The sequence below is a fragment of the Xenopus laevis genome, chromosome 8L, assembly GCF_017654675.1.
Source record: "Xenopus laevis strain J_2021 chromosome 8L, Xenopus_laevis_v10.1, whole genome shotgun sequence".
NCBI classification, from domain to species: domain Eukaryota; kingdom Metazoa; phylum Chordata; class Amphibia; order Anura; family Pipidae; genus Xenopus; species Xenopus laevis.
The window spans coordinates 39,956,966-39,982,028 of NC_054385.1; the positions used below are offsets into that span (position 1 = coordinate 39,956,966).

At 38.6% G+C, this 25,063-nt stretch overlaps 1 protein-coding gene across 1 annotated transcript in view; it reads right to left on the reverse strand.

Moving 5' to 3' along the window:
* Nucleotides 1-3,821: 3,821 nt before the first annotated feature.
* The window catches only part of thoc2.L (THO complex 2 L homeolog), a 78,090-nt gene continuing 56,848 nt past the window's right edge, over nucleotides 3,822-25,063 (reverse strand). Inside the window, exons 32-39 of the mRNA XM_018229819.1 lie at nucleotides 24,989-25,047; nucleotides 22,872-22,907; nucleotides 12,864-13,001; nucleotides 12,004-12,070; nucleotides 10,760-10,911; nucleotides 9,571-9,647; nucleotides 8,830-8,877; nucleotides 3,822-4,662 (exon numbers count right to left, since the gene is read on the reverse strand). Coding sequence (XP_018085308.1) covers nucleotides 8,850-8,877; nucleotides 9,571-9,647; nucleotides 10,760-10,911; nucleotides 12,004-12,070; nucleotides 12,864-13,001; nucleotides 22,872-22,907; nucleotides 24,989-25,047 — 557 coding nt within the window. The 3' untranslated portion in view covers nucleotides 3,822-4,662; nucleotides 8,830-8,849. The remainder of the gene's footprint in view (nucleotides 4,663-8,829; nucleotides 8,878-9,570; nucleotides 9,648-10,759; nucleotides 10,912-12,003; nucleotides 12,071-12,863; nucleotides 13,002-22,871; nucleotides 22,908-24,988; nucleotides 25,048-25,063) is intronic.

Below are 25,063 nucleotides of genomic sequence, written 5' to 3' on the forward strand. Positions count from 1 at the left end.
TAACCTGAATCCTGCTGAACATAGCCGAATCCCAAACTGAATCCTGGGTATGGTGCATCCCTACACTGTATATACATATATGACTGTGTACCTAGTTGTGTATACTGTTGATCTGATGATGGAATAGCTTCAGTTTCCATGTCCAACTCCCACTTGAAAAACAAACAAGATTTTTCATGATTCAAACAATAGGCAAAAAGAACGTTCAGCAAAAGCCGTTGCGCACATGATACACAAGAGGTGTACTGTCCCTTTAATTATATGTTGTTTATCTTTAAATTAACTTTTAGTATGATGTCGAGAATGATATTCTGAGACAAATTACAATTGATTTTAAGTTTTTGAGTTATTTAGGTTTTGTATTCAGCAGCTCTCCCGTTTGCAATTTCTGCAATCTATTTGCTAGGGTCCAAATTACCCTAGCAACCGTGCACTGATTTAAATGAGGGACTAGAATATGAACAGCAGAGGGCCTGAATACAGAGATGAGTAATGTAAAGTAGCAATAACAATACATTTGTAGCCTTAACAGAGCATTTGTTTTTAGATGGGGTCAGTGACCCCCATTTGAAAGCTGGAAAGAATAAGAAGGCTGCAAATAATTCACAAACTAGAAAAAATGAAGCTCAATGAAGTTATTTAGAATTAGCCATTCTTTAACATACTAAAAAGGTGAACCACCTCTTTAAGTACTAAAAATCCTGTTATCCTAACTAAATTAACCACATAATCGCACAAAAAAATCCCTCTTTCTGCATTTTCACAAGGTGTTACTGGTAAGGATACTATTATTCTGTTTACAACAGTGCTGTCCAACTGGCGGCCCGAGACCCCCCTTGTGTGGCCCCTACATGAAAGTCTGCCTGCTGTGACTGATTACCATGTGTAAGCTTTAAGGTACTGAGAGTAACCGCTCTCTGCATTGTTTAAACCTCAAATTCAAAGTCCTGCATTGGATGAAGTGCCGACACTAAGGGCACGAAACGCGTTAGTTTGACCACTGTGAATTAAGCTGTTTTTCAAAGCAATATGTATCAACTCTGTTGGATGATTCGGCCAGTGCTATACTACGGGTTACAAGGATTAATGCAAATTCCGGTTTTGAAGTTGCCGGGTTACCGTGGGAGCTGTGGCCGGCAGGAATCTGCTAGACTGCTACAGGATGAGTTCCGCTTTTTTTCACTACCCGCACTATGTTGGATGTAAAGTCCTGCATTGTTCACACAAGTAATCCCTGCTGCACTGTTCACACCTGTTATACCTCTACTGTTCACATCCTAAAGCCCTGTACTGTTCATACTGTTCACACCTGAGACCCAGTCTGAATATGCTCACATTGTTCACACTCATACAAACTGCTGAAGGGCCACCAGCACAATGTCACATCTTAGAGTAGTCCTGATAGGTTTCCCTGTCTTATGTTCTGTTCTGCCTGCCCTATGCTCCCTGTGTGTGCCATACTTTGCCTGCCCTATGCTCCCTGTGTTTGCCATACTCTGCCTGACCTATGCTCCCTGTGTGTGCCATACTCTGCCTGCCCTATGGTCCTTTTGTGTGCCATACTCTGCCTGCCCTATGCTCCGTGTGTGCCATACTCTGCCTGCCCTATGCTCCGTGTGTGCCATACTCTGCCTGCCCCATGCTCCCTGTGTGCGTCATGCTCTGCCTGCCCTATGCTCCCTGTGTGTGTGCCATACTCTGCCTTCCCTATGCTCCCTGTGTGTCATACTCTGTCTGCCCCATGCTCCCTGTGTGTGCCATACTTTGCCTGCCTTATGCTCCCTGTGTGTGCCATACTCTGCCTGTGGAACATAAGCCTGGTATCTGTTCTGGGGATTTGTTAGCATTTGAAAATTATTGTTAGGGCCCCCTAACTTGTTTAATCATGTGCTGGGGGGTGCTGTGTTATCCACAGGGAAGTATGAGGCATATGGATTTAACTTTTTTCACGAGTGATATCGCTGCAGTGAGCACCAACCATTTGGTTTTTTGGTGTGCGACCACATTTAATGTGGACATGGTCTTGTAGTAACACGAGTGTGGTTTAAAAACCATGTCCAGCAAAATTCCGTCCCTCTGTACCACAGAAGTTGGACAGCACTGATCTACAGGAAAGTATTTGCAGGAATTGTGCTGCCTCCTCTGGAAGTGATCTCCTAAGGACATGGGGTGCACAGGTGTTTTGTCACCCAGTGTCAATGAGATCCAACATCTTGTCATCAGTCTGGGAAAGTAAGGCAATGGCTGGCCTCACATTCTTTTTTTTTAATAAAAACGTAAAGTTAAAAATAAAGTTGGTTTCCATTATGCATTTCCAATTGTAAAAAAATTAAAGTATATCAGCTATCAACAATTGTTCAACAGTATGTAATAGCAATTTAAACTTTCAGCTGAAAACTAAGTTCAGGACCCTATAATAATAATTGTGAATGTACAGCCAACAATCTGTTTATTAGTAACTCCTGGGGGGTGCAAAGTCCAGCCTTTCTTGGAGGTACCGGGAGGACTCCACGACAAACGGATTTTCTCTTAAAGTTTCTTCATTACACCATGTTGTTTATCTAAAGGTATAAAGGTTATGTATTAAGTCGGCTCCTGGGGAGCAGCATCTTAGAGGAAAGATTTCCCATCTTGTATCTTCTAACTGGAGTTCGATATGAATGGTGAAGTATTTGAAGAGCCATCTCTTGATATCTACTTGCTGGGAGTAGTTCCATTATGTTTATATGTTGTTTTAGGATGTCTGTGTTACAGTATATTGGGGATGCCTGTCATCCATTTAAAGCCTGGTTTTCCTTCTTCCTCGAATTCTAGTTTGTTTTGTTGCAGTATTCTTCCATAATTTAGAATTCATAATATAATCCATAATTTATTTTTGTAATTATTATTTTGTGATTATCTTTATCTGTTAAGGGTCAGGGCACACGCTCAGATTCGGGGAGATTAGTCGCTGGCAACAAATATCCTCTTCTTCGGTCAACTAATCTCCCTGAACTGCCTCCCACTGTCTAGAATGAAAATCGCCGGAGGGATGGCACTCGGAGCGATTCTTTTTCTGAAGTCGTCTCATGAGGAAACTTCGGAAAACAAATCGCTCCGAGTGCCATCCTGCCGGCGATTTACATTCTAGCCGGCGGAAGGCAGTTTGGGGAGATTAATCTCCCAGAAGAAATTTGTTGCCAGGCGACAAATCTCCTCTTCTTCGCGGCAACTAATCTCTCCAAACTGCCTTCCCCTGCCAAAATGTAAATCGCCTGGGGGCAGTGCACGGATCGATTTGTTTTCCGAAGTTTCCTCGTGAGGCAATTTCGGAAAACGAAATGCTCCGAGTGCCTGCCCCTAGGTGATTTTCATTTAAGCCGTCGTAAGGCAGATCGGAAACATTAGTCGCCGCGAAGAAGAGGAGATTTTTTGCCTGGCGACTAATCGCCCCGTGCAGCCAGACCCTGTGTGTGTTGCAAAATGGATGATTTGTATTCTTAGAAATATGTGTAGTATTGTAAAAAGATATTTTCCTATGAGTTTTGTTTGGGTGAAGACTGATTGATTATCATCTAATATGTCTTTAAGGTTTTGTAGTCCTTTGTTTCTCCATTGAAGGAGTATTGGATTTCTTATGCCTACTGGGAATTGTTTGTTTCCTTTCCATGTTAGATATGGGTTGCCTCACATTCTTAATGAAAAAACAGAAAACATTCTGAAAACAGAATCCATTATCCCTTTAAGCCGGCCCCTTAGATGAGCCAGAGCAAGGCAACAATACGGATAAAAAAAACAAAAACCTAAAAAGCCACAATACACACACAATGATTTACGACCCATTGAGAAAACTATTGTTTATTTAGAAAAGAAAGCTTACACTGGTAGAATTCAGCAGATAAAAATTTCTTTTAAAAAAAGTCTTTGAAACTTTCCAGACTAAAGTTCCGTGATACAAAGATCCTGTGGTTGTGTAACTGTACTCGTAATCTGTCAGGGCAGAGGTGGGTTCTCCCGGAGTTTATTTAAAAACAGGAAGGAAAAAAATGAGAAGGCGTGGAAGAGACATTAGATAGTTACATGTCTTTAGTTCCTCATTTATTGTCTACACATAATATACAAACATTTCCTAATCATTAGCAAGAAACAGTGCTCCCATGTCTTACTTACAAGCCAAATAATAAATAAAATCTGACTTTAAATGAGGTAAATTTGAAAAAAAAAAAAGTTGAATAATCGTTTATTGTTGCACTATTAAAAATGATGCATTCAAACTGCAGTTTTTTTTTTCTTACGAATTTTTCAGGCAGTATTCAGACGACCTAATGTGAAAAGCTGTACAAGCATCAGTCAACGCATTTCCACTGCAGCAACTGTCTGTCTGGAGCACATTGTGCTTAATATGGAACAGGCATATACTTTCAGTCCTCAACTGAAAATTAATGTGCAGGGGGGGGAGGGGGTTTGGGGAAAAAACACAACAAAGAATTTAAAATACAGAAAACATTGACTGTAGGTTGGGAAAAGCAAAACGTCATTAAATGAATGGTTTAGGCTGATGGAAAAGAGGGGGCCCTTCTTTCTTAACAATGTATTTGTGCAAATCATTGTGGTAATGGCTGGCCTTCTTCTCACTTCCAATCCATCTGTCCATCGTCATGGAGTCTTGAGTCGCAGCAAACCCTGGTGGGGAAAAAATAAAATATATGATTATTTATATATGTGCCATTTTCTGTTAATAGAAGCACTGGCCTGGGGTATTATGTGAGGCTGTGGTCACCAAGCAGTTGAGCATCATGTTACTCCAAGTGGCCTTGAAGCAGCTGCTTATTTTTGAATTCCTGGCAGGTTTTGGTTGTGTAAAAACCAGGTTAATGGCCAAACAGGTTAATGGCCAAACACAGGTTAATGGCCAAACAACAGCGCCTCCTGTAGGCAGCCAATCCACATAGGGCTACCAAATAGCCAATCACAGCCCTTATTTGTAGGGATGCACTATTTTGGATTTGGCCGAATCCCCAAATCCTTGGTGAAAGATTAGGCCGAATACCGGGGCAGGAAAGGAACAGTGGAAAATATTTTTTTTTTTGTATGACGAAAAGTCATGTGATTTCCATCCCCACCGTTATTTACATATGCAAATTAGGATTTGGTTCGGCCAGGCACAAGGATTCGGCCGAATCCGACTAAAAAAGGCAGAATACTGAACCGAATCCTGGATTCGGTGCATCCCTACTTATTTGGCATCTCCAGGAACTATTTTCATGCTTTTTACATTTGAATGTGGCCCACGGATAAAAAACAACAACAACAAAAAAACCTGTTGGGGACCCCTGATGTAAGATATTATTATTACTGGGGGGGGGGGGGTATTTAATATTTCTCCTTTAATAGAATAACGAAAAAAAACCAACCAATCAAAAAAGATACCACAGGCCACTCCTGTTTGCTGAAAAACTGCCCCGGGGTAACTTTTCCTGCAGTGCTGTACTGCCATCTTAGTGGATTTCCCAGGGATCCCGTGTAAAGTTTAGCTGGAATTTGGCAAATGCACAGTAGCAATTTATTGGACATGGGAATAGTCCTGGACGAGGGATCATTGGAAAAGCCTTTAAAAATAACAGTGGAAAAATACCCCAGGCCAGTGTGTTTTTTTTAGTGATTATATTCACTGCGGCTGCCTACAACTGCCCACCCTTCTCAGTGAATCCCTGTGGACCTGTAAAAGCAATTTTACTAATTAAGCAACATAAACCCATCATAAACATTGATACAGTGGTGTTACATGAGGAGGCACATTCCTGTGTCTTTTAAATACCCAGGAGAAAGTAGGTCTTGAAGGGGTTAAGGGTAAGGTCACACCTGGAGATTCAGCGGTCTTCCGTCTGCTATAATGAAAAAACGCCTGCGGCATGGCATTCGCATCGATTCATTTTCCGAAGTCGCCTCACGAGGAAACATCGGAAAACAAAGCACCGGAGTGCCATGCCGCAGGCATTTTTTCATTATAGCAGGCAGAAGACAGGGGGAAGCAGTTCTGGGAGATTAGTCGCCCCAAAGAAGAGGCGATTAAATCTCCCCGAATCTCCAGGTGTGACCTTACCCTAAAAGAAGAATTCCCAAAACGTCAACATTTAGAATGTTTGCATTGTTAAATTTAAAGGGCGGGTTCGCCTTTAAGTTAAATTTTAGTATGTTAGAGAATGGCCAATTCTAAGCGACTTTTCAATTGCTCTTCATTATTCAAGCTTTCAAATGGGGGTCACTGACCCATCTGAAACAAATGCGCTGTAAAGCTACAAGTGTCTCGTTATTTCTACTTGTTACTTGTTACTTGTTATTTACTTTCTGTTAAGGTCCTCTCCTATTTCAGTTAATGCACGATTGCTAGAGTAATTTGGACCCTAGCAACCAGAATGCTGAAATCCCAAACTGGATAGCCGCTGAACAAAAAGCTAAATAATTCAAAAACCACATAGAATAAAAAAATAAAACCAATAGCAAATTGTCTCAGAATATCCCTCTCTACATCATACTAATAGTTAATTTAAAGGTGAACAAACCCTGTACAAAAACCTGGCCTGGATAAAGCATCAGTAGACACACAGCTGAACGCTAAAAGTTTATTTCCAAAAATATTTAAGGTACAGGTGCAGTGTAAGTATAAAGGATCCATGGTCACTTGCAGAAATGCTACATTAAGATTAAATGTGTGTGTGTGTGTGTGTGTGTGTGTGTGTGTGTGTGTGTGTAAGTGCAGTTCCAGTCCAAAAGTCAACACAAAATCCTCATATAAAAAAAAAAAGTCAATTATTATTTTTTTTTTTTTTAATGTACTGCTCCTTTAAGATATGCACTATAAATCTAATACAGAATGTTCTCCCTTGCATCAGATGTATAAAAACTAACAAGTGGCAGCCATTAAAGTGGTTAGCATATTAAGCCTTATAATTGCTTCTGCAAACTGGCAGGTTGCTTTGAGACCCTGAGCATCATTATAAACCTGACAGTTACTGGCAAAACTCGCACAGAAGAGAGATCTGTACAGAGGAATTCGCCAATAAAAAAGAGAAATCCATCTGCTTTTGCTGCAGTCACTGATCAAAACTTCAGCGATATAAACAGACTGTTCGCTTGCTGAGAATCTGCAAACTCAAGAGGCAAAACCCAGAGTAAAATTATTATTATAAAATGATGCAGCATTGACTATATACGTATATTCAGCTCACGTTTTTGCAGTGGTTTTCATGCTGAAAAAAAGGTTAAAGGAGAAGGAAAGCTACCGAAGCTGTTTACTGCCAATAGATTAGCCACAATAGTGCAAGCTATAACACTATATTTATTCTGCAGAATGCTTTACCATACCCAAGTAAACAGCTCTAGAAGCTCTCTTTGTTTAGAATAGCAGCTTCCATATTAACTTGGTGTGACATCACTTCCTGCCTCTGAGCTCAGATTATAGCAGGATGGGGAGGGAGAGGAGCAAACTGAGCATGCACATGCCCTAGCCCTGGGGGTTTATGCTGACAGCAGGAAGTCAGATACAGAAGCCCAAGGAACGAAATGTGATGTTTCTTTTGACTCAGAGCAGCATTACTTTGAGGGTTTACTGGTGTATTTGTATAGACCTTTCTGATAAAGCTTACTTACTTTTAGCCTTCCCTTCTCCTTTAAGGGTAAGGGCACACTGGGCGATTTGGGGAGATTTAGTCGCCTGGTGACTAATCGCCTCGACTTTGCGGCGACCAATCTCCCTGAACGCCTTCCCTCACTCTGTGCTGGCTAAAATGAAAAATCACCGGCGCTAATCACACACAGCGATTCGTTTTCCTTTTAGCCGGCGCAGAGAGAGGGAAGATGTTCGGAGAGATTGGTCACAAAGTCGAGGCAATTAGTCGTCAGCCGACTAAATCTCCCCGAATCGCCCATTGTGCCCTTACCCTAAAGGGCCCTACACCCTTATCTTCTTTAACATGAATAATGGAAGATGTGAATGTATCATTAGGTTCCTTGTGTTTTTCCATGTAGTGCAATGGCACCGGAGTTCTTTTGTTCACCACTGTTTTGCACTGGATGGGTTGGAGTGGAACATACTTTTCAATATGAATTCATGAAATATTTTCAAAGTTTTTGAAGTTATTTGTAAATGTTTTGGCTACTGTTATGGTCTGTAGCAAATGCTCCCTGTGCTGACAGCACTCTAACATGCACACTAAACACAGGACACTCAGTCCCTCTGTTTTCTATAGTAAGAAAACAGAGGAACATCAAGTCCCAGAATTCATCCCTTCACAAGGTACGTCTGTGAGGGGGGTTGGAAAATGATTAAAGATAAACTATTGCGGTTCCTTTCAATTTGCAGCATTAAAATAGAGTTTATAGACTTTTATTTATACATAAACGAATGAGCTTGTGTTAAAACAAATATTTCCCCTTTAATAACACATTGTGCATTTTTGGGCCTCGGGGCATACAACTTTTGGTGACTGAAGTACAGAACAGCACTGTGCGTAACTAGCAGAACTGCATACAATAAAGAACAAGTACGGGATAGGCTATACGGAAACCCGTTATCCAGAAAGCTCTGAATTACAGAAAGGCCGTCTCCCATAGACTCCATTTTATCCAAATTTTTTAAAAATTATTTCCTTTTTCTCCGTATTAATAAAACAGTACCTTGTAAATGATCCAAACTAAGAAACCATATCCAGCCTATTGGGTTTATTTAATGTTTACATGATTTCCTAGTAGACTTAAGGTATGAAATGACAGAAATATCTGTTATCTGGAAAAGCCCAGGTCCCGAGCATTTTGATGAACGGGTCTGATACCTGTAATATGAACGCTTACCCTTAAGTTCGTCTTCTTTATTATCTGTGCTTGTCTGAAGATTTATGGGTAGCGCATTCATTAAGGAAATAACTGAATTCTATAAAATATGCAATGCTTCAAAACACGTTTTCATGGTCCCATATCTTTTCGTTCACAACATAACTTCAAATTACTTCTGATTTTTGCTCCCCCTCAATTACTAGTACCTTCTCCCCACGGGCCCTTCTATAACTCTTCCACACAAACTACTATTTATTAGCTGCACAAAAATGGCACAGCACTTATTAGCTGGGACATATAAGTTACAGGTATGGGATCCAATATCCAGAAACTGTTTATCCATAAATCTCTGAATTACAGGAAGGCCGTCTCCCATAGAGTGATTTTTAAGCAAATAATTCTAATGTTTAAAAAGAATTTCCCAACTAAGATATAATTAATCCTTATTGAAGGCAAAACAATCATATTGGGTTTATATTTTGTTTAAATGTTTTTTTTAGCAAAAAAAACCCCAGCATTCCGGACAATAGATCTTATACCTTTTTGGGACTGGGATGAAAAATAATAAACACGCATTACTGACTTGATATTAATGAACAAGTCAGACGACTGTAAGATGTGCAAATAGAATAAAAATGGAGGAATAAAGTAAATTATCATTAGCAGAAAAATGGTTTTATATTCAGCATTTGCCCCAACTGCATCTGAGGAGGCAGGAAAAAGAAAGACAGAGAAAATGAGTATATATGTAAAGGATATTGCTTTTTCTCCTCCTTTCCTCCTGTGCTCTCACGTTTTTCTTTTTTCTCAGACTTTTCCTTGTCATGTCTGGATTCCTGTTTTGGAAGACAAACAGTAAATTCTCAGCCTTGCTTTCCCCCAGCCCTCGCCTCTAAAATATGAAATGATACAGTTTCATGATCAGGAGAAATTGCTTTGTAAGCCTCTAAGGTCAGTTTTACCTTGAAGCAGTAAAATACAAAAAAAGAACCATTCTGCTAATTTTCTTAGAAATGAGGATTTTCTGTTATACTACAAGAGAGATTTATGGCCTCTCATTGTACAGATGGTAATCTAACTGTGGAGGGGCAGTGTTAAAGGAAAACTATACCCCCAAAAGAAACACAAGCAACAGATAGTTTATATCAAATTAAGTGACATATTAAAGAATCTTATCAAACTGGAATATATATTTAAGTAAATATTGCCTTGAACCCCCATTTTGTGATGGTCTCTGTGCTGCCTCAGAGATCACCTGACCAGAAATACTACAACTTTAACTGTAACAGGAAGAAGTGAGGAAGCAAAAGACACAACTCTGTCTGTTAATTGGCTCATGTGATCTAACATGTATGGTTTGTTGGTATGTTTGTGTGCACCGAGAATCTACGATCCCAGGGATGGCCCTTATTTTTTAAAATGGCAATTTTCTCTTTAGGATTACCCAATCGCACATACTACTAAAAAAGTATATTATTGTGAAAATGGCTTATTTATATGAAGCAGGGTTTTATATTTCTAGAGAGACCTACGTTGTTCAGGGGGGTATAGTTTTCCTTTAAAGACATGTCTTTGACAAAAACATTGCTGCTTCTGGGGTCTTCAAGGAAGACTTGCAGGATACGTTTATGTTCCTATATAAGGCCTTCCAAGTTGTTCCAAGGTACACCTTTGTTTTGGATTTAGTTTTGGGCAGCGGTTGAGTAGCTAAGTTTAGGAGGTGTTGCAAGTTATCGAGCACAAAATGAGGGCTGCCTGTCACATAAGCTAATGCTACAGGGCTGACTTAAATTCTGAAACTCTACCCTGGTGTAAGTGCTGCTATGTAATAAGAATCTGAATTAATAGAACGACTCTTGAATTTTAATCTAAGACTTCTTTGTGATATTTGCCTAACATACGGCACATTCATTCGTTATTATATAATTATTAAGTTATTATGGCTTACCTTCTTGCTGCCAGAACTGCTTTTTTCCATTTTTTCTGATTTCATGAAATCCCCTTTCTCTTTACTTGATGATTTTGATTTATTGCGCTCTTTCTCATTGGATCGAGGGGAGTCAGAAGGACTTTCGCTCTTACTGTGTTTCGAGGAACTGCCTGATGCATCAATAGCACAAAACAGTGTAAATAGTTGTAAAAACACCTGTTTAAATAAATTCTCTACCAGTAGATATGTGAGCAGTTGCCCTTCCATCCAAACACACATAACCAACTCCATTTTGCAGTATAAGCAACATTAAACAGTAAAACCAAAACACTCAAGTAATTAAAGTAATGAAAAACTGTTGCCATGCACTGGTAAAACTGATGTGTTTGCTTCAGAAACACTACTATAGTTCATATAAACAAGCTGCTGTGTAGCAATGGCGGAAATTGAAAAAAGGCTACAGTATATGGCACAGGTTAAATAGTGGATACCAGATAACACCATTATGTTCTACAGAACTTATCTGCTGTGTAACCTGAGCCTTTTCTCCTTTGAATTGCTACACAGCAGCTTGTTTATATAAACAATAGTAGTGTTTCTGAAGCAAACACACCAGTTTTACCAGTGCAGGGCAACACTGATGTTACTGTTCCTTTAATATTTAACCTTTGCAGTTTCTGTATAGCATCAAAACTAATAGACATGTAGACTTTCACTTGGTACATAAGTCTTGTCACCACTTGGAGATCAATCTCTTGCACGGGTAGCTTGACCTTGTCGCCTTTTCTGGTGGCAGATTGGGGATGAGTAGCACAGAAACCTCATTGCGGACAATACAGGAACGCCCAAAGTGATTGGCTGCACAGCAAACTACTGTTGAGCTGCCAAGACTTGAATAAAAGCTGAACAGAGCAGCCATATGCTGGAGCCATATATCAAGACACACCACAGAGAAACTGGCAAGTGTTTGACTGAAGATGCTGCCTGCAGCCTGACCATGCAAGGACCTCTAGTGGCACGTACACATTTGTCTGCAGTCTCTTGCTCATTGGAAGGATAGAACAATGCACAGAAACAAAGGGTTCTGGATATACTCACTTTCTCAATGCTATGTGCAGTTACCAACTTGCTAACTATGTAAATGGTACCAGAGAAATGACATGGCTAGGATAGAACAGTACAAAAATATATATTAACACAAATCTTTTGATCTAACCTCAAAACCCCCCCCCCCCCCCAAACAAGTAAAATCATTCACTTACCGGTTCCGTTTTCTTCTTTGCGGCGCTTTGATTCCTGCATCAATTCACGGTCGCCATTTGAGTGATCCTAAATTTGAATTGCAGCGAAACATTACGAATTTAACCTGATCAGAGCCTTTTAATTACATTTTCCTGAGTCTTTTAATTACATTTCCCTGCCACCTTCTGATTAAAACAAATAACTAAACACAGTAAACTTGCTTCGACAGCCGCCATCGCATATCGAGCATGTCAATGAACACAAGGCTATGGCACACCTGGTGTTTTGATCCCCAATTCTCTGTGGTGGCCTCTACTTGTCCTAGATATCTTCCCTTTCTGGGGCAAGTGGGGGCTGGCCCCAGAAAGGGAATGGTATTAGTATGGATTAAAAAAAAAACCCAGAATAAGCCATGACCCTTTCAGTATGACACTTTTGCCTTTAAAAAGTTTTTACTCATAGCTCTGGGCTCAGATTATAGCAGGGAGGGGAGGGGTGGAAAGGGAGGGGGAGAGGAGCAAACTGAGCATGCTCAAGCCCTAGCCCTGGAGGTTTAAGCTGAAAACAGGAAGTCTGATACAGAAGCCCATGTGTACACAATAGAAGGAAAGAAATGCAGTGTTTCTTTTGACAGAGGACTCAGAGCAGCATTACTTTGAGGGTTTACTGGTGTATTTATATAGACCTTTCTGATAAAGCTTACTTACTTTTAGCCTTTTCTTATTCTATCCTCATCTTTGGTGAATTACTGCAGTTGCAGCTGTGTGCCTCATATCCACATGTTACACTACACTACAGTGTCCATCAATAGGATTTGGCTCGTGATGCCATGGCCAAGCTTATAAATGTAAAAAATAATAAAGTACTGAAGAATACAAACCCTCTTCTTTTCCTTCCGTTCTTTTTCCTCTTTCTTCTCTCTTTCGCGCGACCTCTCTCGTGATTTCTCCAGCTCTTTCTTCTCCACTTCTTTCTCCTTATTTTTGGATATTGTTGGGGTAGTGTGGTTTGTGTAGTGCTGTTAAATGAATATGACACGGCAAATTTAAAGCTTTACAGAAACACAAAAGGAAATTTTAGCTGAAATTTGTTCAAGCGCCGCTGGGATAGTATTTCTCCGTAACCGCTCTCAACTGAAAAACCCTGAATCCCATTCTACGATCAATATCAGTTTCATTGTTCAGACTCGGGATAGTGTTTGATTACGGCTTTCGAACATCAAAATATAAACATGATATTCTTGTTGATCTCAGAATTAAACACGGTAGAAAGATAATCTCATTTAACAAAAAGAAATTAAACCAGCAGTGTGAACATGACAGCCTTCTACAACACGTCTTTCAAGGGATACAAATGTACCAAACAGATCTGTCAAGAGACACAGTCAGGCTTTGCTTTATTTGCTCCTTTCAGCCTTGGGGGCATTTTTGGCATCACAATTGGAAGCAGCCCCAAAACTAGGAAACTGTGAGCATTGGCAAAATGTTTTTTTTATAGCATAGGTTCAATATTAAATGGGTTGTTCACCTTTAAATTGTTAGTATGATGTAGCGAATGATATTCTAAGACATTTTGGTAATTGGTTTTCATTTTTAGGAAAGTTATTTAGTTTTTTATTCAGCAGTTCTATAGGTTGCAATTTCAGCAATGTGGTTGCTAGGGTCCAAATTGAATAAGAGACTGGAATATGAATACGGGAGGCTCTGCATAGAAAGAGGAGTAATAAAAAGTAGCAATAACAATACATTTGTAGCCTTAGAGCGCAGTTGTTTTTAGATGGGGTCAGTGACCCTTATTTGAAAAAGAAGGAAAAGAAAAAAAGAAAAAGAAGGCAAATAATTAAAAAATTATAAAAAAGAAAAAATGATGGCCAATTAAGTTGCTTAGAATTAGCCATTCTATAACATACTGAAAGTTAACTTAAAGGTGAACCTCCCCTTTAACACTACATTTTAGCCTCTACTCCTCCTCCAGATGCATAATATTTCATGTATCTACAGCACTACTGTTATGGCTTTTAAAAGGGCCAGGGTGTGATGCATAATTCCTGTTGGTATGTTTTGGTGCTATAGAAAGCATAATACAGTTATACGATCTCTTCCCAAAAAACCTGTTATCCAGAAAGCTATGGAATACAGGAAGGCCATCTCCCATAGAGTCCATCTTAAAGGAGAACTAAACCCTAAAAATTAATACTGTTAAAAATGCCATATTTTATATAATGAACTTATTGCACCAGCCTTAAGTTTCAGCTTGTCAATAGCAGAAATGATCCAGGACTTCAAACTTATCACAGGGGGGTCACCATCTTGGAAAGTGTCTGTGACACTCACATGCTCAGTGGGCTCTGAGCAGCTGTTGAGAAGATAAGCTTAGGGGTTGTCACAAATTATCAAGCAGAAAATGAGGTTTTTCTGTAATATAAGCTGAAACTACAGGGCTGATTATTAAATTCTGATGCTAATTGCACTGGTTTCTGTGCTGCCATGTAGTAATTATCTGTATTAATTACTAATCAGCCTTATATTGTGATATTTCTATTCTATGTGTACTGTATATTGTGAGTGGGTCCCTAAGCTCAGTAAGTGACAGCAGCACAGAGCATGTGCAGTGAATCAGCAGAAAAGAAGATGAGGAGCTACTGGGACATATTCAGAGGCACTGAATATGCTAAAGGGCAAATCATTCTAATTTTATTTTTAAGTTCATCTTTTTCTCTGTAAAGATAAAAATAAAACAGTACATGTTTCATTACTCCATGTAAAAAAAAACTTGTACTTTAAATACATATTGGTGGCAAAACATTTTTTCTAAATGGGCAGTGCATAAGTCAAAAATACAAAAAGTGGCCTTTTTTTATGAACACTTCTTCACTCCATATTACAGGTATGGGACCTGTTATCCAGAATGCTCATGACCTGGGGTTTTCCGGATAACGGATCTTTCCGTAATTTCGATCTTCATGCCTTAAGTCTACTAGAAATTCATGTAAACATTAAATAAACCCAATAGGCTAGTTTTGCTTCCAATAAGGATTAATTATATCTTAGTTGGAATCAAGTACAAGGTACTGTTTTATTATTACAGAGAAAAAAGAAATAATTTTTAAAAATTTGGATTATTTAGATAAAATGGAGTCTATGGGAGACGGCACACACACACTGAAACTGCCTGCAAGTTGTGGTTCCTATTAGTTTGCCAGCGCCTGCAGTCATGCACAAATTCATGAGAATGATGCTGCTTTCTGAGTATGAAAACCTTGCTTCATAAATGAAGCCACATGTATAGCCAGTACTCCTATCAACAGAAAACTGCACCGGCCCGGCTTCTTCTCGTGGCTGTGCATGCGCATTAGAGTGACAAGCCAAACTAACTAAAAAGTCGGCCTTTTTAATTCTACTGCGCATGCGTCTGCCCCTGGAAATTTGAAGAAAGAAGAAGCTGGAAGAGGATCTCTCCATGGTGCCCGCTGAAGTAACCCCGGTCCAGTTTTCTGCTGATAGGAGCACCGGCCTGTGGTTTCAGGTAAGTAAATACATTCACTTGGGGGGTGCCCAACATTTGGCGATCCTAAGTGGTAAACGACTTTCCTTCTCCTTTAAGCAATGCAGTAGAACACACCTGGACCAGAATGGACTTCTGCTACATTGTTTCAAGAGTCAGAACCAGTAAATAGAAAGCAGCAGGTACAGCTTTCAGTCCCAGTTACATTTTCAAATAACTTTAAAAACGTTGAACCTTATTTGAAACGTTGAACCTTATTCATTCTATTTTAAGCTACAAGATGTTGGACATCCCCTTCTGTTTGCTTGCAGTCACGTTTCCACTGTAACTGGGAGCTGCATGTAGCAGAGCAAATATGTAATCAGTGCATTAAGAGTCTTTGCATTTAACTGCATTTAAAATGGGTTTACTTTTCTGCAGCAATTATGTACATAGAGATGAAACAGATGGTTCCAGCGTGTACATAATGGCATGTAAAGCGTTTATGATAAAATGTACATTTGGTCTCGCTGACTAAGTAACGCTATAAAAGAAGCAAACTGTGTCTTCCATCATGTTTAGAGAGAAAGGAAGCTGTATTTGGCTCTAACGAAATGGTTGAAAGCAGGTATATAGCGAGATTTCCCAATAATTTCAGAGGAAAGTGAATTAAAAATACACATTATTTATTTAGGAAAAAAGTGGCCTAAAGCATTTTGTGCTCCTAATCATAAGGAAATGGTATCCCACTTCACTGATAATAAAAAGGAAAATTTAAGAAAGAAATATAAGAAAAGCAAAGGAAAATTGTTCCTTTAATATCAAGGGCTGCTATGTAGGAACAGTAACCCTAGAAACAAGTAACTAACATCCAGAAATATACCAACTATACAAGGGCATGTCAACAATACACATTTCATATAGGGCTTTAAACACAGAAGAGGCTGCGTTACCTATGGACACTACTAAGCCTACCTAGATGGGAACTACTACGAAAATGAAAATTAGCTTTAGCATACTGAAATTAGAAAACTTTGTAAATACAATCAATTAAATATTCTGTACAGTTTCTGAAATAATCAAGTTTATATTCACAATCTCATCATCTGTTTCTCTTCATTCTGTCTTCGTGCAGCAGTTGGGTGTCAGATAATCAGTGACAGTTAAATCTAATATATCTTATAGGGGGGCTCCTTTTGCCTAGAAGATGTATTAGACCTCACTCTATTAAAATCACCAGACATCATGTCTCTCTACATGCAGGATTTGTGCAAAAGGCAGTTATTTTGTTAGATTTTGTTTGATATTGAATCAGTTATTTGAGTGAGCTCTAATACATCTGCTAGGAAAGGAAGCCCCCCTTTAAGATATATATTGGATCATTAATCTGCTGCAAGAAGACAGAATGGAGAGAAACAGATGCTGAGAGAGGAATGGAGAAGATAAACTTGATTATTTCAGAAACGATGCAGAATTTTTAATTGATTGTATTTACAAATTTTCTTACTTCAGTATGAGGAAGCGTATTTTACAATTTCATTTTCACAATAGTTCCCCTTTAAAAAAAACAGCAGCTTTACACACAACTAATACATGAACATTATGGCTAACTGCTGATCGGTGGCCTCCGTGGCCCTTCTGGACAGATGAAGGGCGATCATTCAGGGTGCTGGCCATGCCCTAGTCAGTGCAATGTATACACATAACACTAATTAAAATGTCACATATCTATTTAGAACGTATTTCATTTGTGAACCTATTGGTACAAGTAGGGAATCCTATATCCAAAAACCTAAAAATTAAAGGAAGGCCATAATTTTTTTTAAAAAAAACTTTCCTTTTTCTCTGTAGTATTAAAAGCAGACCATCGTTTTTTAAGATGGTTTCCTTTTTCTGTGTAATATTAAAACTTGATGGTAAAGTTGCATAAACCCAGATTGATGGCAAAACAATACTATTGGCTTTATTTAAAGAGGTGATTCGCCTTTAAAGGGGACCCGTCACCCAAAAAAAACATTCCAAATCCTATTTTATCACATTAGTCAAGCAAAATTAACTTTAATTACACTATATAAATTATTGGAATCTTTTTTCCTTCAGTCTGGGAACTCATAATTATAGCAAGCAGGCAGGAGCCATTTTGTGGACACTGTTATTAAGACAAGCCTTGCATCATCTCAGAATTTTGTTTGTGCGCCAGAATGGAGGACCCGATTTCCATCCTCATGCACTGGCTACACAATTAAACGGCAAAGAGAACGGGGGAATGTGTAGAGAGCAGTGACATCTAGGAAGTGCTGAATGGAAAGTGAAAGTAATTGTCTGCCCCGCCTCTATGCCACTGGCATAGAGGAGGGGCAGACAATATTTGATTGACAGCTGAGAATTTTAAATGAGTTTACAACAGCTATGAATGCTTTAATAAAAAATAGAAATTGGATTTCATGTTTAATTTGAAAAGGACTTTTATTATACAGATTTTTGTGTCTGGGTGACAGGTCCACTTTAAGTTAAATTTTAGGACAGGTATGGAACCTGTTATCCAGAATGCTCGGGACCTGGGGTTTTCCGGATAATGGATCTTTCTGTAATTTGGGTCTTCATGCCTTAAATCTACTAGAAATTCATTAAACATTAAATAAACCCAATAGGCTGGTTTTGCTTCCAATAAGGATTAATTATATCTTAGTTTGGATCAAGTACAAAGTACTGTTTTATTATTACAGAGAAAAAGGAAATCATTTTTAAAAATTTGGATTATTTGGATAAAATGGAGTCTATGGGAGCTTTCAAATAGGGATCACTGACCCATCTAAAAACAAATTCTTTGTAAGGTTACAAATTTATAGTTATTGCTACTTTGAATTACTCGTCTTTCTATTCCGGTCCTCTAATATTTATAATTTATTCTCTTAGTTAAATCAATGCATGGTTGCTAGGGTAACATGGACCCTAGCAACCATATAACTAACATTACTAGAGAGCTGTTGAATAGTAATGGGCGAATTTGGGGCGTTTTGCTGAAAAATGTGTGAATTTCCCACGAAATGGGGAAAAATTCGCGAAACGGTGCCGGTGTCCAAAAAAACTGACGCCAGCACTTTTGTGGCGGTTTTGCAAATTTATTCAACGCGAATTCGCACCTGCCGAATACATTCACCCATCACTACTGCTGAATAAAAAGCGGAATAACTAAAAAAACACAAATAAAAAATGAAATCCAATTGCAAATTGTCTCAGAATATCACTCTGTTTCATATTAAAAATTAATTTAGCGGTGAACAACCCGTTTAATATTTAAATGCGTTTTAAGAGACGTAAGGAATGGAGACCTAAATTACAGAAAGATCCCTTATCTGGCAACCCTCAGGTCCCAAGCATTCTGAATAATAGATTCTATACCTGTATTAAGAAATACAGTCATTTTGTCTAACAAAATCATGAGGTGTGCTGTAAAAGTTTAGCCTGAGACCTATTGGACTCCCTATGTCTCAAGAGTTACACTGGAGTTGAAACTGCCAAATCTTACCATGCATATCCAGAATACAGCTGTGAATAGATGGTACAGAAGATAGTCCCAAGAGGCGGGATAAGATCACGATAAAAACTTTTTTCTACTTATAACAGAACCAACTTTGGGGGAGGAGAATCTTATTGTTTCTCAACTGTCAGATGAAGGCAGCCGTATGACTGCTGCATATTTTTAGCTACGCTACGTGGGTAGGCAGAGATTTATGTAGTAATTCCAACTTTTGTGGAATGAATCAGAGCCCCATTTAATAAGAAAGAACTATAACATAAGTCACGTTAATGGAAAGCTATTAATTCAGAGCTCTCAATAATGGCTAAGCCATAGACAATAAGTGGAAAAAGGAAAAGTTAGGCATCTTAAACCACTCTTGCAAAGAATGCAATAAACATCTGTGCTTATAAAGGAACATATGAGCAAGAGATAAGCCAGATAGGATTAGCCAAAATACAGCACTTTATGAACCCGCCAGGCTGCACATTTATGGAGAGGAATAAGTGGTTTGTCAATGCAAACTAATACAAGTACATCGGACTGTCCTGGCTTCCCACTGATAGCCTAATAGGAACCACACACAATATTGTTCTGTTTTTTAGGCCATTGTTTTAATCTATAGTTTTTGTTATTTCTGGAACTTAAGAAACCAGTTTTACTTTAGCACTTCTTTTCCTGGCTCTGAGGAGCAGAGAAGCTAAAAAATTACCTGTCTATAAAGAAGCCCTCTGATAATGAGTTGCTTTAAGGCTGAGGCTTAGGGAAGGGAGGGATTTGCTTGTTCAAAGGCAGCTATGGAACAATGAATAAATTGCCCGGTTTTCAATAGCTTTAATTAAGAAATATGTATGGTTTTCGTTATTTCTGGTAATAAACAAATATGAAACCAGTTTCACTTTAGCACTTCCTGTCCTGCAAAGCAATGGAAGATCTGGCAAAACTAATGAAGTGTCCCCGAGAAGCCTATGATAATGAGCTGCTCAAAGACTTCTGCTTATAGGAGGAGTAAGGTCTGTTTGTTTATAGGTCCATAAAGAACTCTGAACAAACTGCCTAAGCTTATAAAGGGAAGAGAAAGGAGGAAGTTCAGTGACAACAACTTTAAAATGAGTGCTTTTGGTCTCTTACACCAACTGCAGTTTATCTTTCATGGGTTCCACCACAGGCAAAAACAGGAAGAAATACAGCCTGTACTTTATAAGTGAAGTTGCACACTGGCAGAAAGAATCATGGCCACACAAGAACCAAGTTGTGTTCCACCTGCATCCAAAAGTAAAGGCCTGTGTTTCTTTCTCCATTCTCCTGCATGGAAGAGTCAGTGAAGGGGAACAAAGTAAAAAACAATAATTTTTTGTAAGAGGCCCATTTAAAAAAAAAAAGAAAGAAAAAAGCTTAAAGTAAAGGCTGGCCAGAATGTGGCATGTTTGAGAGAAAGCAGGAAGTGGTTCCCTGCAAAATGGGCATGCAGAAAATAATACAGGTATGGGACCAATGCCATTCACAAAATGAAACACCTATAGTTAGGTCCATAAATATTTGGACAGAGACAACTTTTTTCTAATTTTGGTTCTGTACATTACCACAATGAATTTGTGGTAGACTTTGTGTGCAGACTTTCAGCTTTAATTCAGTGGGTTGAGAAAAAGAATTTCCATGGTGAAGAGAAACCCCTTCACAACAGCCAAACAAGTGAACAACACTCTCCAGGAGGTAGGTGTATCAATATCCAAGTCTACCATAAAGAGAAGACTGAATGAAAGTAAATACAGAGGGTGCACTGCAAGGTGCAAGTAACCCATAAGCATCAAGAATAGAAAGGTTAGATTGGACTTTACTAAAAAAAAAAAAAACATCTAAAAAAAGCCAGCACAGTTCTGGAAAAACATTCTTTGGATCGATGAAACCAAGATCAACCACTACCAGAATGATGGCAAGAAAAAAGTATGGAGGCGTTGAACAGCTCATGATCAGAAGAATACCACATCATCTATAAAACATGACAGAGGCAGTGTGATGGCTTGGGCGTGCATGGCTGCCAGTGGCACTGGGACACTAGTGTTTATCTATAATGTGACACAGGACAGAAGCAGCTGAATGAATTCTGAGGTGTTCATAGACACTGTCTGCTCAAATCCAGCTAAATGCAGTCAAATTGATTGGGAGGCGTTTCATAATGACCCAAAACATACAACCAAAGCAACCCAGGAGTTTATTAAAGCAAAGAAGTGGAATATTCTTGAATGGCCAAGTCAGTCACCTGATATGAACCCAATTGAGCATGCAATTCACTTGTTGGAGACTAAACTTCAGACAAAAAGGCAACTGAAAGTCGCTGCAGTAAAGGCCTGGCAGAGCATTAAAAAGGAGGAAACCCAGAATCTGGTGATGTCCATGAGTTCAAGACGTCAGGCTGTCATTGCCACAAAGGGTTTTCAAGCAAGTATTAGAAATGAACATTTTATTTTCAGTTTTTTTAATTTGTCCAATTACTTTTGAGCCCCTGAAATGAAGTGATTGTTTTAAAAAAAGGCTTTAGTTCCTCTTTTTGTTTAACCCACTGAATTAAAGCTGAAAGTCTGCAGTTCAACTGCATCTGAGTTGTTTCATTTCAAATTCATTGTGTTAATGTACAGAACCAAAATTAGAAAAAAGTTGTCTCTGTCCAAAGATTTATGGACCTAACTGTAAATGCATAACACTTTAGCTCTTGTCTTGGACCTTTTTTTTACACCTTGGGCCTATTTATTATGTTGTGTAAAAGGAAACATGCCAACAATTTTTTTCGTAAAGGGAAACTATCGCGAAAATGAAAATTTATTATAAGCTTCAGCATACTGAAATAAGAAACTTAAATAAATACAATCAATTTAAGATTCTGTATGGTTTCTGAAATAATCAAGTTCATCTTCACTATCCATCACTCAGCATCTATTTCTCTTCATTCTGGAGTTGGGTGTTAGATAATCATTGACAGTTGGATCCAATTTATCTTATAGGGGGCTCCTTTTGCCTAGAAAATGTATTAAACTATTAAATCAGCTGACATCATGTCTCTCTACATGCAGGATTTGTGCAAAAGTCAGCTATTTTGTTAGATTTTGTTTGTACTGGAATCAATTATCTGAGTGAGCTCTAATATTAGAATCTAACCGTCAATGACAGCCAACTGCTGGCGTTTAAGAAACTATGCAGAATATTTGACTGTATCTAGAAAGTTTCTTATTTCAGTATGCTGAAGCGTATATTACATTTTAATTTTCGCAATAGTTCCCCTTAAAAAATTAAAAACACCCCGTAAAAAGCTGTGTAAAATAAACAATGAATTTATCAAGGTTTTTACACCGGATTCGATGCAGTTAATCTTCTCCGCTTCAGACCTTGCATAATCCATTTAAGGCAATGGGGAAAATTCAAACGGCAAGTGAGTTCTGCAGGAAGTTGTTCTAGGAAAAACGTACAAAGCCGGAACATTTCCCTATAGCATCTTCAAGCGGCTGCTTACCGTTATGCCAGATTTGTTTCTGGAGACACGCAGTCGCTGAAAATCAGTACAAATCTTGATAAACACGCCGGTTCTTATGCGGCGGTGTGTGGGCTAATTTTGTCACCGTTTTTTAACACAGCATAATAATAATGTAAACTATTGTATAACTTGAATTGGGTGAAGTCCAAACTGAATTACATGGGCACAAAGAAAAGATAAGCTTATAAAATTTCTACTTAAATAATCAGTAATAATTTGCAGGTTCTAAGTTTGGCATTCCTACATTTTTTTGTATCAATGCAATTAATACTTAATAAATAAAACAGGTGTTCCCTTTCAGCATGCAATGCAAAAAAGTGGCTAAAGGAATGTGGGAAAAGATATTAAGGGCCTCAAACCTTGGTTGAAGAGTCCTTAAATTCACTGAGGTTGTCCTGTAGAAAATGAATGGAGACGACACATGAGCTGGGATAGTTGTCAGAAACCAGAGCCATGGAAGTAACCGGGAGACATTAAGAGCTACTTCTGAGGAAGGGATAAATCTTTGATGCTGTTAATACTGAACAAAGAAAATCAGCAAGGAAAAAGAAAAAAAAATGCCATTTATTGGAAACCATGATGAACTGCCCAGGGCATTGGAAAGAAAATACTTAAACAAGGTTTTGAAGAAAAAACAAGTTGGAAAATGGGTGAATAGCAATTAAAACAAAAGGAATTGGCAAAAATTACTGTAAAGCTGAAATGAAAGCAGCTATTCTATGACAAAAATGGAAACTGCTGGTGTAACATACAATTATAAAAAGGAGAGATCACTGTAAAGTATGTACAAAGCTTCATTAACATCTAAAATGGTCTTTGCACAAACCCAAGCAAACAAAATAAGTTCAGCTTTACAAGTGATGGGGTTAATGTAAAAATATGACTAGAGAGAGCAGGTTTTCTCCTGATGGGACCCTGGAATAAGGCTGGAGAAGTAACAGAATATATTTGGGCATACACTATAAGATCATCTCACTTAGTGAGGTACCTGATTTGGCTACCAACATAGAGTAGTAGTGCTAAGAGGTGGAGTCTCACGCAAGCCAATCATAAGCCTTCTTTACTTTAACCCATTTAATCTTCCCCACCCCAACGATTAGAACTGTACAGTAAAAATAAAACACTATTTGCACCAGAAAAACTGGTACAAATGAGAAAAGAAAAATCACGGGCCAATGGTGACTCAGCAGTTTGCTGGAAGCATGCACTTATTGGCCATTCCACACAAACTGCTGAACATGCACCAATAATAATTTAAAGTCTAAATAGCAGATGTGGCCAAGTTTTGTTCTTCATAAAAGAATCCCAAATGTTACAAGACAGAAGGCCAAAAAACAGAAAAAATACAGAGAAAGTAACCACTCCTATGGAGCACAAACATTATGTCTAACGTAAATGCAATTGTTCTACCGGCCATATTACCTTACCCCAGGGGTGGGAAATGAAAAAGAAGGGATGGGGGGGAAAAGTATTGGAATCCAGATTTTGGAATTTAGACATCACATCTCGGTCATCAGAATGGTTTCTCCCGGAGAGGTGTTTGGGACTTACAGTTTGAATGGCTCAAAATAAAAAGGTATCTCACAGATCCCATGGAAACAGCCGGTTTAGAATCACAAAAACAGGGGAAAAATGAAAAAAGGTGCATGGATTTCGCTACCATTAGTCTTCAAAGCCGCCCATGGATATTTGTTGCTTGGATGCCAGAGGGTTTTGTCTCGGAATTGGAGAGGAGTATTAGGTAACTGCCACATCTGGTGTTAGCGCAGTGTATGGACCGACACAACAGGACAGAATTACACTTCCAGGGAAGGAACTAAAGCTGAATGCACTTCCAAATTACACAACTATAGAACACAGCACCAGACTTTTTTTTTTTAAATGGAACTTCTTTCAGGATTCCTTCTTAGAAGGCACAGATCGGCAATGAAGCTCAAGATGCCCGACGAATTCATGTGGTATCTTGTGCATTCCTGTAACATCCCCGGATATCTTCAGTGCAAAGGATTCTTCAATAATTAGCGTTGAAAAAAATCTAGGCAACAATAGGCTTGATTCCGCTCAAAGGAGGTTTGCTTGTTGTTAGCGCACTTCCTCAAGCCATTAAAAACATCAACAAATAAATATTCAGGCACTTCACCACCAAATCGGCCTTGAACGGATTTCTCATTCTCGGCTATATACAAAAATAATGCTGCTAGGTCCTTGAAGATTTTTTTTTTTTTTTTTAATTTTATAGAAAAACTTTGTATTAGAAAAATAGTCCATACTGGGCAATTTTTTTTTTTACTTTGATTTCAAGATATAAAATACCAACATAAAAAAATTTAAATAACTGAAAAAAAAAATGTAAAAAATAAAAACACCTCCAGAGAACTCCAACGGACATTTGGCACCAAACTTGAAGGAAGATGGATGCTGGCACTCCACACAGGTCAGCCTATTATGGATACAGCCTTCCTCATGCTATACTAACCTTTACTGCTGAGGAATGCGATGGAGAAGAATGTGTATCAATTTTGCGTCGTTTTTGTTCTGGGGGTGCGGAAAT